This window comes from Conger conger, chromosome 13 (assembly GCF_963514075.1).
Source record: "Conger conger chromosome 13, fConCon1.1, whole genome shotgun sequence".
Lineage (NCBI taxonomy): Eukaryota > Metazoa > Chordata > Actinopteri > Anguilliformes > Congridae > Conger > Conger conger.
This window is the reverse complement of record NC_083772.1, coordinates 11239217-11252822: the sequence shown is the minus strand read 5'-3', so window position 1 is coordinate 11252822 and position 13606 is coordinate 11239217. Positions and strand designations below refer to the sequence as shown.

Below are 13606 nucleotides of genomic sequence, written 5' to 3'. Positions count from 1 at the left end.
TAGTCTATTACTCAGATGGGGAAAAATAATCACCAGCCCTTATGTCTACATAATAAAGCAAAAGGCGTTGAATGTTAGTTTTCTGTTTCTCGTTTCCATCCTATAAATCTTTTAAAAAAAAATCTTTTTCAAGGCTTGAAGGGGACCGTTATGTGCCAAAAATAAGTTCAGCAGTGTGGCGTTTTAACTTGTGTGTGTGTGTGCGTGCGTACTTACGTGCGTGCGTTCCTGTGAACCGATACTTCCTTGGTCATCTGTGGGAACATTAACAATATAATGAACAGACCTAGCACAGTGCCAGAGGACAAAGTGTGATAAAAGTCCTTGTCGCTTGTGCTGACACCAAATGAGGCCTTACAAAAGTCATTCATTGCCTTCAGAACTTAATTTCCTATTGTCACATTTGTTCAGAATGGTGTTTTTTCTCCATTTCGCTGTGTGCTTTTGTGTGTGTGTGTGTGTGTGTGTGTGTGTGTGTGTGCTGGAGCTGAATACTTACCTTGCATGTTAATTGTGTTTTATCTAAAAAGTACAGCCACCACAGAGCCGTATTTTCTCATAATGGTTAATGGCACTTAGGCAATAATAGCCTTTCTAATTGGAGTGTTTACAAGATAAACATTGTGGACGAATATTAACCAGCAGACAGCAAGGTTTTTTTCCTCTCTCCCTCTCTCCATCTTCCCTTCTCTCTCTCTCTCTCTCTCTCTCTCTCTCTCTCTCTCTCTCTCTCTCTCTCTCTCTCTCTCTCTCTCTCTCTCTCTCTGCTCACCGCATACTTTGCTGTATCGTAAATCTGATGGGAATGCAAATATTTGTGGGTGTCGGTGTATTCTGTGCAGATGAAATGGCTCTTTAATTTGGCCAGGAGTATTGCTTATTTCCCTGGTGAATCCATTCCTATGGTTCAATAAGCAGGTTCCCCTTCTCAGACACCCATTATTTTGGTGAAGGGCAAAACCAGACATCCATAGAGAGAAGGAGGCAGGCCCCCATAAATTATCCTGAAACACTTTAAGAATTGGGGGAAGTTCTTTGGCATTGTGTTGTTTATGTTGTTGGTTTGTATAATTCAAATGTCTTTTATAGCTTTTGATTCACTGTTCATAAGCTACCTTGGTCAGGTCTTTCTTCAACAGAGATTCCGGATCTGAATGAGGCTTCCTAGTTAAATACAGGTTAATAAATAAATGATTAAAGTTTGTAAAAGGACTTTCACACTCTGTGATCAAAGCTAATAATTAATATGTAATGTGTAAGGCTGAGAAGATAATTCTAAGCCCTGCTCAAAAAAGTGAAATGAATCTCCTTCATCACAAATGCTGATGGTGACTCTATTTCGAGGATGAAATGTTGACACAGTAGGTGTGCAATCAGTCGTATAGATAGCAGAAAGTGTGCGGGAACTTGTCCTTCTCTTTAGAGTCGGGCCTTTATACTCAGTGGTGTTGTTGACCGAGATCCCCTTTGACCCAGCCTTCACCTTTGACCTCTTCCTGTCTGAGTGCATGCCTTGTTTGAGATGTGTGAGCTGGACTTGCCTGAGCACTGGACACTTACAGCTAAGGCCTGCTGGGATTCTAAGCTGGTTTAAGTTGTTTTAAGATGTGTTTTCAACACTTCTCGCTGGTCATCGCTGGTCAGTGGCTTGTGAAAGCTGGTCAAAGCTGGTAGAGTAAGCTGGTGATCCGCTGATTAACTACTTGACTACAGTATATAGACTGGGCGGCTGGTGACTATCTGCTTGACCAGTTAAAAGTGTCGAAAACACTTTTAACACTTTTAACTTTTACAGCTTACTGGAAACCAGCTTGGGCATCTGACCTATTTTGGCAGGAATTTCCTGGATTTGACATCACCACAACATGGTGGTGAACTTCCCAGTGCTTCAGCCCCTGCGGCCCGTCTGTTGCATTATTCTTTATTGCTTCTGAATTTGTCGTGTGGCTGATTTGGTGACCGGTTCCTTTCCGTCATCCTCCCGAAAAACAAAACTTAGTGATGCAGCAGTCTAGCTATGCGGGGATGCGGGGGGGTGGGGTTGTCGGATGTTTAAGTATCTAACGTCATGTGGAACTGGCATGTACGGCATTCCTGCTGTCTGATTATTTTTGGCAGCCATTTCGCGGTGCCGTTTCTGATCCCCTGCCTGCAGTAGCACACTGAGCCAGGCCTGCCACTGTTACCTGCTCTCACGCTGGGGGGTAGAGGCATGACAAATGGAACACGGAAGCAGATAGAACATTCACCCTTTCCTCCTCCTCCTCCCGCAGTTCTCCGGGACGACTTCAGGCAGAACCCATCGGACGTGATGGTGGCGGCTGGGGAGCCGGCGGTGATGGAGTGCCAGCCCCCCCGCGGACACCCAGAGCCCACCATCTCCTGGAAGAAGGACAGCGCCAACATCGACGACCGCGACGAGCGCATCACGGTGAGGGCCGGGGCCCGGGGGGGTGGGGGGTGGGGGGGGTGGGAGGAAGCGGGTGCACAGGTGTGCTGCGGGTACCTGACCCGAATGAGAGAGATCACCGTTTACTCACACACGTCTTTCCCACCGCTCACCTCTGAGAGCCTGGCCTTCGGGCAGACCTGAAAAGAGAAGGGAATGTGAAATCTGAGAGGAAGAACCGGGTGAATGAGGACAGTGATTGACAGAAACATGATGCGCACGCCAGTCAAACAGTTTCCTTATTATGTAGGTGGGAGAAGCGCCAGGGCTGGTTATGCCTTCAGGGAACTAGCTAATCTAACACCACCTTAGCTTGCATACATGCACAGATAAATGCAGAGAAACAGACACAGAAACAGACCCCCCAATAGATATCTTTACTTTCTCAATGACTTATGATCTGCTAAATTACACTGCCTTAAAGATGTATCCATTCGTGGTCATTACTACAAATCGCATATACCAAACAAACACAAGCCCCTGTACTTCTCTCTGCTCTTAATAGTTGTTGCATGAAATTAGTCAAGCCCCATTAATTACATAAGTGTGCGTTGATTAAGATCCTTGGGTTGACGGGTGAAATAAGGCAGCAAATGCTGAAGTCAGGAATGAGAAATGGATGAATAGACTCCGTATCGGCAGGAAAGAGGGAGTACAGAACGGGGAGAAGGAAAAACAAGTTTGGCTCCGCGGGCTCTGGCGCCCGGAAGGCGTCCGCCTGATTGATAGAGCTCTCGAAGGCGAAACTGCCAATTAGTCTTTCTTAATTAAGAGTACGGCAGGAGGAGCCGAGGTATCAATCACTCCTCCCTCGTTAAAGGGGGGCGACCTTGATAGGGGCTGCGGACCGCTTCAAGGCAAGGTGTGGCGCCTTCGTTAATGTTTTTATTTAACGGGAGAGTGAATTAAGGCCATCGTTTTTAATCAAACTGACGGCCCACGGCCCGCCATTTTTTTTTGGGGGGGGGGGAGGACTTTGTCAGAGCTCGGGCTAATGAGGGTCGGATTTCAGATGGGGGTAGGCGGTGTTGTGGGGGGCGGAGGTGGTGCCTCCCCAGGCAAGGGACATTGCTTTGAAGAGCAGCAGAAATGTGCACAACACACACGTATCAAAGTGATGGGCCGCTTTCTGCCCCCGGCACCCCACTCATTCAGTACTGAGGCCGTGCGCCTATAGCATGTCTGTTACATTAAGCTTAGCTACAGAGCGCTAATTACTTAAGGCTCTGTTCACATGTGTTCATGCTCCTCTCCTGCCGAGGAATGAACGAGCACACAGTTTATCTGTACACACAAGCCAAAAAGGCAGCTCAGACAAAGCTGATAGACAACCAAATCCACAAGAGCTGGGAAAGTATAATCGCTCCACAAAGCTCCTCTGAGAAGAATTCATCTTTGTACCTGCGAAAAAACAGGGGGGTCCTTTTGTGCCATTATGTTCCATTTGAGCCATTGTGTTCGGTAAATCCTGATGAATCTGTGCGTAATTACCTGTGAAAAGCGGGTGTTTATGGCGGTTGGCCGTGTTCGACGCTGCAGGACCGAACACTGTGTGGCACTACAACGTTGGATTACCGCACCCGAGCATGCTGGGACTGAACGTAGTCCTCTCCCCTCACTGCACCTGCTAGCAGCTCTGAAAGATTAAAGCCCAGGGCCTGGCACCCATGCAGTGTAATTAAAAGAAGCAAGCTCATAATCTTTTTTCAGATTTAATCAGATCTTACCTGTCGCAGAGTTGAGCTGTCAGTTTCTGATTAGCTGAAAAGGCTCTTCATCAAGCAGGAAGATTTAAATGGAGTCGCACATCTGTGTGTGTGTGTGTGTGTGTGTGTGTGTGTCCGGGTGTGTAAAACCCCGTGAACTGGAACCTGTAATCTCTCTCTGCACCTGAGAGAACAAAGACACCACGCCCTAAGAATCCTCTATCATCTGGGCTCTTCACATGCCTGACTGCCTTTGAAGCACCTGTGAAGCTCCCCTCGTCCACCCTCCCTCTTAGAGTGTGTGTGTGTGTGTGTGTGTGTGTTTGCGTGTGTGTGTTACTGTATGTGTGTGTGTGTGTGTGTGTCTGTTACTTTACGTGTGTGTGTGTGTGTGTGTGTCTGTCACTTTATATGTGTTTGTGTGTGTGCCTGTTACTGTACGTGTGTGTGTGTGTGTGTGTGTATGTAAGCATGTGCACGCGCGCTTGTGTGTGTGTGTAAGCATGTGTGTCTGTTACTGTTTGTGTATGTGTGTGTAAGCGTGTGTGTGTTACTGTATGTGTCTCCTGAATTTGTATGTCTTTGTAAAGTCACCTTGTGAATATATGCATATGTGCATCAGTGCAGTAGTAAGGGTGTGTATTTGCATGGTGTCTCTGTGAGTGAGTGTGTGTGTGTGTGTGTGTGTGTGTGTGTGTGTGTGTGTGTGTGTGTGTGTGAGTGTGTGAGTGTGTGAGTGAGTGAGTGAGTGAGTGGGCCAGTGCGAGTGTGAGCTATAGTGTGGAAAGGACAGAAACGGCACTCATTTGATACACGCTGCTGCCAAATTCTGACAGGAAGCTGCTACACGTTGTGTTCTCCCACCCACTCACTGATTGACAGACTATCCCGCTGCCTTGGCGAGGGGTGGTTTGGCGGGAATATAGCGTGAAAGAAATGTATGTTTTTTTCCCCCATTCTCAAAAGACTCCTAATAAAGCATTGCTATTTCAGACCGTATCCGTGAGTCTTTTCTCAGAACTGAAAGCTGCACGCCCTCCTGGATCCAACCCATCCAGTCCTGTCTGCGTGCGCTCATATCAGTGAAGTCAGCCTTTTGATCACGCTTCTCTTCTGTTTGACTTTGAGTGGGCCGTTACGCTCATCTGAACCGTGCCTGTAAGACAAGGTGAGAAGTGATCTCTGGCTGGATTTTATTAGTCCATCTGAAGTGCGGTCAGGTTACGGTCAGAGGGAAGCGGCCGTTTCTCCCGGCAGCTGGGAAAACCGAGCGGTCATAAACTCAAGGGCAGAAATGGTCACCGGAGAACCTGTCATGAAAAAAATATCAGTCAAGAAATCGATGGACCAGAAACCTTGCAAAAGAGGGCTTCCTGCCCGCCTGCACCCTTTGATATTCTGGTGAGGGTTAGTTACACTTTACTTGCATCGGCGGGTAAGAGGAGATGTTTGGTGAAAGGAACGCCACTGTTTCTGCCCCATAAACTCAGCACAGTTCTGTTGAATTATCGCACAATTTCCCCCGCGGATAGCCTTTGGATTAATCAGGCCTGGGGCACCAGACCATACGCTGGGTCGACCGCTAGCACTGCCGTTGTTGCCGCGTTTTTTTTTTTAGTGATTTCTGTTTGATGATGCGTGAAACCGGCGGTGGACGTTGTTTAAACTCGCTCACGGCTCTCTGGTTTGTCTTCCGCACATTCCCGCTTTTGTTTGCTCCGAGAGCATGTGCCCCTAATTGGAGCGGGAATAAGAGGGCAAACTGAGGACAGGGGAGATGATTCCGCTTTTCCCGAACGTTCCCGCAAAGGGTAGGCGCAGGTCCGCTCGCTAATCGTGCGAATGTTTGCGTGTGTCCGTGCGTGTATGTGCTTGTGTGTACACTTGTGTCTATATTTACTTGAAAAACGGAGGCTGGAAGGTCGGAACTATAACCCTCCGGCGAAAGCGCGCTTGCCCGTGAGGGCGGCTGGAATGTTCTAGAATCTGTGCAACATCTGAGGAATCCTCTTCAAAGAAATCAGGCTCCTTTGTGTTGGCGTGCCGTCGGCCCCGTTGCGGTGGCAGTGTTTGGTTTAGACCGCGTCTCCGCCACCAGCTGTGTCGGTGCGTCGAAACCCGCGGCTCCCCCCATCCTCCATGACGGGCCCCTGTCCTCCTGTGGGGATTGTTCAGTAGGCCCCCGGTTGGTTTTGGCACGCAAGGGGCGTGGCAGTGAGATTTGGGCACGAGGAAGATGGCCACACTTGTTTCTGTTTTTGGGTAAATGTAAGGTTGATGACACACCAAGCTGTCTGTGGGTAGAATTGAAATGTTTGTCCAACCCTGTGTTGAACTGATAGTAAATCTCTGTTAATACACAATACAGTAAACCAGCGTGAGCTGGAAACGGCAGTACAGCAGATAAATCTTAGCAAAACAAAGGAATAGAGGCCATTAAATTTGAGAACCTCACCTATCTTTCTCCAAGCATTTTCAACCACAACACACTGACACCCTATACTACGGAGTAATAAAATCATTTGTTATTTAGGTGACACTTTTATCCACAGTGACTTAAAGTTGATTGGAGTAATCAGGGGACAGACCAAGCATTTACCACCACTACACATTGCCCCCCTGTACTACAGAGTAGACATATTTATGGACACATTGTCCTGAGTACACACTCTTCCTGTTTATCATCACGCTGCAGTTTTGGGGTCAGTTCCAGGTAGTCAATTACAGGAACTAATTGGAATTCAGTCAATGAATCTCTGTAAAGGGGAGAAGAGGAGTGAGAGCAGATACTGGGATCCAGAAAGGCAGCGCACGCAAGCAGCTCCCACCGGTTCCCTGTCGCTGTAGTGCCATGGTCGAATGTGGAGAATATGGTGCATTCTGGGAGCGAGTGGTCAGCCCGTTGACAGGAGGGCCGTTCTCTGTACATTCCGTACCGTTTTGGTCCTTCTCCCTCCCTGGAGGGGAGTTTGGACTCAACGGCTGAAACGTGAATGATTGCTTGGAAAAGCATCGCGACGAAAATAAAATATGCCTTTCTTCCGGCCCAGATATTTTAAAGCTCCGTCCTTCCTCAGTCAATCCTGGACTGAAATGTGTTATTTAGACGGAGTGTGCTGTGGTGCACTTGGCAGAAGGGCCCGGCAGCTCTGTGCATAAGTCCTGGCATATGTCTGGTGCAGAGGGGTAATGTTCTGCGCAGAGAGCCAGCTTCCTGGCTGCAGCGCTGAGGGTGTGCTGTCTGTCACACTGCGGCCTGGCAGAGTCTGCTTTTCTGAGAGCGGCCATCTTCTCTCTCAAATTCACATTCAGAATGGCATGATGTACTGCGCTGTCTCTCTCCCAGTCTCGCTGCCTTCATGTCTCTGCCTCGCTCTATCTCTATCTACATATCTCTATATCGCTCATATTCACTCTTGAACATATGGACATCAGGAAGGATGTTCACACACACACGCACACACACACACACGCACGCACGTACATTTCTTTTGAAATATCTGCCTCCAACCATGTCGGTCTATCCTTCCACATTCTTCTAAAGTTCTCATTTAATGGATGTATATTACACAGCAGTGGTATGGCGGGTCTCAGTGTGGCAGCGTAATTAGGGGAGAGGGTGTCCCTCCATGTCCCTGGGAGGTTAGCTGTGAAGTGGGTCCACTCACAGATTTGACTGCAGAGTCAGCACAGAGAATGGCTTTGTCCTCAGCTCCACTCATTAGCCATTTCCATTACCCGGTCTCTCACCTGGCCAGGCCCTATACGTCTTTGTGGAAATAATTAGCATGCCACGGCTGCATTGATTTTTTTCAGGTCAAACAAATGGAATATTGACCATGCAGCGCTCAATTCGGTTAGCGCGTAGCGGAACGGGTACGTCTGACCGATGCGTCTCTGCCCTACACTCGCTGAGCACTATATTAGGTATTTATTAGACTTCTCTTTTTTTTTTTTTTTTTTTTACCTCTGCAGCTGTAGCCTATCCACTTAGAGGTTTGATGCTCTGTGTGTTCAGAGATGCTCTTCTGCGTACCACTGTTCTAATGTGTGGTTGTTTTTGTTACTGTCACCTTCCTGTTAGCTTCGACCAGTCTGGCCCTTCTCCTCTGACTTCTCTCATTAACAACACATTTTTGCCTGCAGAACTGCTGCTCACTGGATGTTTTTTCTTTCTCGCACCATTCTCTGCAAATCTTGTGCGTGAAAATCCCAGGAGATCAGCAGTTTCCGAGATACTCAAACCACCCAGTCTGGCCCAAACAATCATTCCACGGTCACTTAGATCTAAGTCACTTAGATCACATTTCTTCCCTATTCTGACATTTGGTCTGAAAGACCGCTGAACCTCTTGACCATGTCTGTGTGCTTTCATGCATTTAGTTGCTGGCTGATGAAATATTTGCATTAACAAGCTGGTGTACAGGTCTACCAGATAAAGTGTTCGGTGAGTGTAGAAAAGTCGTGTGAGAGGAGAGAGGACGGGGGCGTTGCGTTCCCGTGCCGAGCACTGTCCCACAGACGCGCCCCCCTTGTGGCTTCCGTAATTAGGGTGTCTGTTACAGCTGTGTGGGCTTGTGGGCCAGAGTGCTTATTTAGACCTCTAAGCCTCCGCAGAGCGTGGGGATCAACTCCACACACACAGCCATTGTCTCTCTCCGCGGGGACGGGCGGGGACCGGGGGGCCGTCAGGTGAGACAGATCGGGGGCCCCGCTGGTCTGATCGCCTCCAAACAAAGCCTCACCTGCCATCTAATGACACCCTGCCAAATTACAGCCGGGTAGCAACCGGAACAGCCCCGCGCTAAAGTGCTAAACTCACTTTACTGAGCCTGTCAGAGTGAAGCATTGATTTCTGAAATTGGGTAAACGCTGGACTCTGTTGATGACGGTGAGGGTGACTTCATTTTCTGATGCAGCTTTCCGTAGCCACAGCCACCCTATCATGAGCTGAGCAGTGACTTCACAGGTTGAGTCTGATATAGAGCAGTGCCCCCAGTGGTGTTCGGAGGTACTGCAGTGCATGTTTGAAGGAGTGATCCCAGCTGCGTCTTGTATATGGTGGAAGGAAGTGATTGACACAGAGAAATAAACTCTTACATTTTCCAAGCAGGAGGAACAGCTGGGAACCAGCAAACAGTTTACTGCACAAGGCTAAAGTATGCTGACTGCTTCCTGTGCTGTTCTCAGCAGAAAAAAAATAGATTATTTATTCACTTTTTTGGATTGGTAGCTGTTAAGACATCAGAATCTTCCATGCTCCTCTAGAACGTAGATGGAAATGTCTGATTGAAAGGACTTCTGATTCAGCGTCTCTCCGTCTGCCTCTCCTGTCTGCACTGCTCCACTCATCCGTCCTTTCCCGTTTCAGATCCGGGGCGGGAAGCTGATGATCACCAACGCCCGGAAGAGTGACGCTGGGAAGTACGTGTGCGTGGGGACCAACATGGTGGGCGAGCGGGAGAGCGAGATCGCCGAGCTGACGGTGCTGGGTACGTCGCACGCCGCGCTAACGAGACCTAGCATTTTAGACAAGATGGCCGCTTCCCCCCACGGCTCGAGGGTCCCTCCCCACCCCACCCCAACCCAGCCCCCACCTCAGGCCCCAAACCCCCCCTTCAGCAGGTGGAGGCCCACCCCCAATTCAGCTGTTCAGTGTCACTGCAGTTGCCATGACGAGACCGCTGACCTCATCGCGGTCCACTCCACTTCCTTCCGGTCTCTGCAGAGTCCGTCAGATGATCCAACAGACATTTCCATGCAAACCGGTCACTTTATATGTCTTTCAAGATCTGTTTCAATGCGAGTCTGTATTTCCCTGTTTGAGTGTACAAGCTCAAGTGACCCTAAAAAGTTTTTATTGAAGTTTTTCTTTTCTTTTTTTTTTTGAAAGTCATTTCTGTTTTGGGAGTTACAGTTAGACAGAGGTCAAAAAATATGCAGAGCTGTGGAATTTTGTAGTCCCAGGGAAACGTTACAAAACAAACACTCGAGGAGGAGGGGGGAAAAAAAAAAAACACATTACAGGAATTAGGAAATTCTGTAAGTGCTCCCCCTGGACAGGCCCTCGTGTGTTTCTGCTGTGGGGAATTGAGCCGGAATGGCGGGAAGGGGAGCAGTTCTCTTCATATTACATAGGCTTGAGACAGGAGCCGTGGGTGAGACTCCAGCTATCTGTGGCACTAGTCTGAAGCAGACGGCAGTAACTCAACATGTGACTGCAATACTGTGTCATTATCATGCGCCTTGTGTCACTGACGCCCTCTATGAGTGAACAGCATGGTGATAATGTCAATGTCCCTGTGTGTGTGTGTGTGTGTGTGTGTGTGCTTGTGTGTGTGCATATGTGTGTGTGTGCGCACGTGTGCGTGTGTGTGTGTGTGCCTGTGTGCGTGTGCTTGTGTGTGCGTGTGCGTGCGTGTGCTTGCGCATGTGTGTGTGTGTGTGTGTGTGTGTGTGTGTGTGCCTGTGTGTGTCTGTGCATGCGTGTGCGTGCGTGTGTGTGTGCGCGTGTGTGTGTGGTTACAGAGCGGCCCAGCTTCGTGAAGAGGCCCAGCAGTCACGTGGTGCTGGTGGAGGAGAGTGTGGAGTTTAGGTGTGAGGCTCGGGGCGACCCCGTGCCCACCGTCCGCTGGAAGAAGGAGGACGGGGACCTGCCCAAAGGGAGGTGCGTCCCCCCTGTGTCCGCTCACCGCCCAAACGCGCCCCTCACACCTGCCCCTTCTCACTGTCCCTTTTTATAGCAATATCTACGAATGCCTTTTACCACTTCTTCACCGCACGGCTGCTCCTCCAGGTACGAGATCCGGGAGGACCACACCCTGAAGGTGCGGCGCGTGACCTCGGCGGACGTGGGCACCTACACGTGTGTGGCGGAGAACATGGTGGGCAAGGCCGAGGCGTCTGGCACCCTCACCGTACGCGGTAAGACCTGCTAACTGCTCCACTGCGCTCAGCTGCAGTGACCATGTGCATTTCCTTTAATAGGCCTGTAATCACCTTTAAACAGATACAATGACCTGTTTACATATGTGCACCTGTGAATATGTGTGCCTTTGTATCACCTGTAATCACCTTTAAACAGATAAAATGTGCTATTTACATATGTGCACCTGTGAATATGTGTACCTGTGTATCACCTGTAATCACCAATAAAACTTGACTGCGTTCCCCCTCACACACCTGTAATGACCTCCACACACCTGTGTTCACCTTCACATACCTGTGTTCCTGCTTTACACCTCCCCTTCACAGACCTGAACTCCGTATGTGTGTCTCTGTTCCAATATAAATCCGTCTGCCATTACACATGTATTCTTACCACTGTTTAAAGCAACTTGGGTATTTTTGCACACTTGCCCACACCTTCACACTGTTATACTACATAAGTTTCCTGACATCCTGGAACACTGATTTATATTAAGATATTATAGATGTTAAGAGAGTGAAATTGAGGCATAGACAGACGGGTAGATACTGTAGTTTTTGTTTGGATGAGGATCTTTGGTTGGAATCTGTGGTTGGATGTTGATTTTTGGTTCTTGTGGTTCTATTGCTTGGCTGCCCTGGTACAAATGAATGAGTAAATGTGAGCAATGTACAGTATGTCTGTAAACATTAAATCACTCATACAATGAATCATTTTCTTCCAAAATCCAGTTGCACTTCCTTTGTACCCTGAGTAGAGCTTGTACGTTTTCTTTTGTTGGTGGATCTGTGGGCAGATTCAGGATTTCGATTTTGGGGTTGGTGGCAATCAGGACGATTGCAGATGGCGATATGTTGGTGGTTGCCAGGGAAACTCCCCTTGAGCCTGAAGTGAGAGATTAATTCAGTCACAGCCATTGAATGCATTTTTGCTTTCATATCTGTCTGTGCTAAACACGGCATCTGACACGCTGCACACTGGAACCCAGTCTGAGTCCACTCAATCGATCTGTTTGGGGAGGGGGCGTTCAGAGGAGCCCCTGTGAGCGGGATGAGGTCAGTCCTCACATGCGTGGGGGAGCGGTAAATAATCGGGGCATTTAAATTCCTCCACCGTCTCACAGCTCCCCCCCCCCCCCCCCCCCTCCCCCTCGTGATTACGACTCTCCCAGACAGACACCCAATCTGCCATCGTCTGCTCCGCCGTGCAATTACCGCTCCGTTCATTTCCCCCTCCCGCCCGGGTCCGGCTCTTTCCGCCCAGCCGCTCAGTACGGTCACATCACCGGCCCGGTCTGCGTCTGCCTCCCAGCGCTAACGCTACCGCTAACGCTAGCGCTAACGATGGCCTGAGCTCCAGTGTTCAGTGACCCTGGGAAGCAGTGTGAAAGCCACACAAAATTAGTAAAAGTGCTTCATGTTTTTTTTTGCCGTTATTATTATTTATCCTGCGGAGCTGCTGGTGTTATGTGAATGACACTCCTCCCCGGGCTGCTAAGCCCAGCGAGGGTCTGACAGATTGATTTTTCGTGGCTGATGTATTGGCTCTCCGCCTCCCTCGCTCCTGCTCAGCCGCAAACGACCCAGACAGGAAGTGACACAAGGTGACAGGAAGTGACACGTCATTCCCCTTCGATTACGCTGAAGCAATCACCGTGTCGCGCCCGCAGGCCTTGATGGGCGGAGACGAGGCCCAGGCCCTGCCCTCTGATTCCCGGGCCTGATTAGGGGAATTTAATTGAGGCTCCGTGAGGCGTGTTACAGGCAGAAGCGTCTCTCCCCCTCCCCCCCGTGACCCCCCCCCCATCGCTGAGCCCCAGCGAGCAGAGACAGCCGTGGTCAGGGAGGCGGCTGCCTAATTAAAGACAAGCCGGCCTCAGTCCCACGCCAGGAAATGACATGTTTCTAATTACAGACTCTAATTCCGGGACGCAGGGAAGAGAAGGAGAGCGGGTTAATTGTGGGTCTGGATGAGGGGAGCAAGGCAGGGAGACAGCAAACGAGGGAGAAGTGCGTCTTTATTCTGCCTTCTAACCCTCTGGACCCTCTTTCGTTCTTTGTTTTCGTTCCGCGGGAACTCACTTCACCTGGCGTGACTCCCTGTGTTATCAGCAGGCAGGGTGGGAAAGAAGGAGAGAGGGAAGGAGAGAGGGAGACTGAAGAACGAATGAAACCGTGATTAGTGGACTTGACAGCCTTTCACTTACTGCGCTTCTGATTTTTTTCTATTTTTGTATTGTTATTTGTGCCTTCTGAGGAAATAAGACATAATACTGAACTGTCTGACAAATGCGCTACCTCTCCTGGAGTGATGCCAGCTTCAGATGAGATGGCTGTAATAAGATGACAGGATTAGATGAAGAGATTGAGACAAGGAGCCTGTTAAGATTGTTCAATGCACTTCTCTGCTGGATTCTTTGGTTTCTCTCGCGTGTACCTGCCAACGCACCCTCCCGAATATAAATGAGACAAAGCTTCCTCATTATCCCTCCTCCCGAGTCTTCAGCCTGTCATCCCTCACCTC

General features: G+C 49.2%; 1 protein-coding gene across 1 annotated transcript in view; it reads left to right on the top strand.

Annotated features, from left to right (window-relative positions):
- robo1 (roundabout, axon guidance receptor, homolog 1 (Drosophila)) overlaps nucleotides 1-13606 on the top strand; it is a 196782-nt gene that overhangs the window by 128377 nt on the left and 54799 nt on the right. Inside the window, exons 3-6 of the mRNA XM_061216753.1 lie at nucleotides 2274-2431; nucleotides 9527-9647; nucleotides 10684-10822; nucleotides 10952-11079. Coding sequence (XP_061072737.1) covers nucleotides 2274-2431; nucleotides 9527-9647; nucleotides 10684-10822; nucleotides 10952-11079 — 546 coding nt within the window. The remainder of the gene's footprint in view (nucleotides 1-2273; nucleotides 2432-9526; nucleotides 9648-10683; nucleotides 10823-10951; nucleotides 11080-13606) is intronic.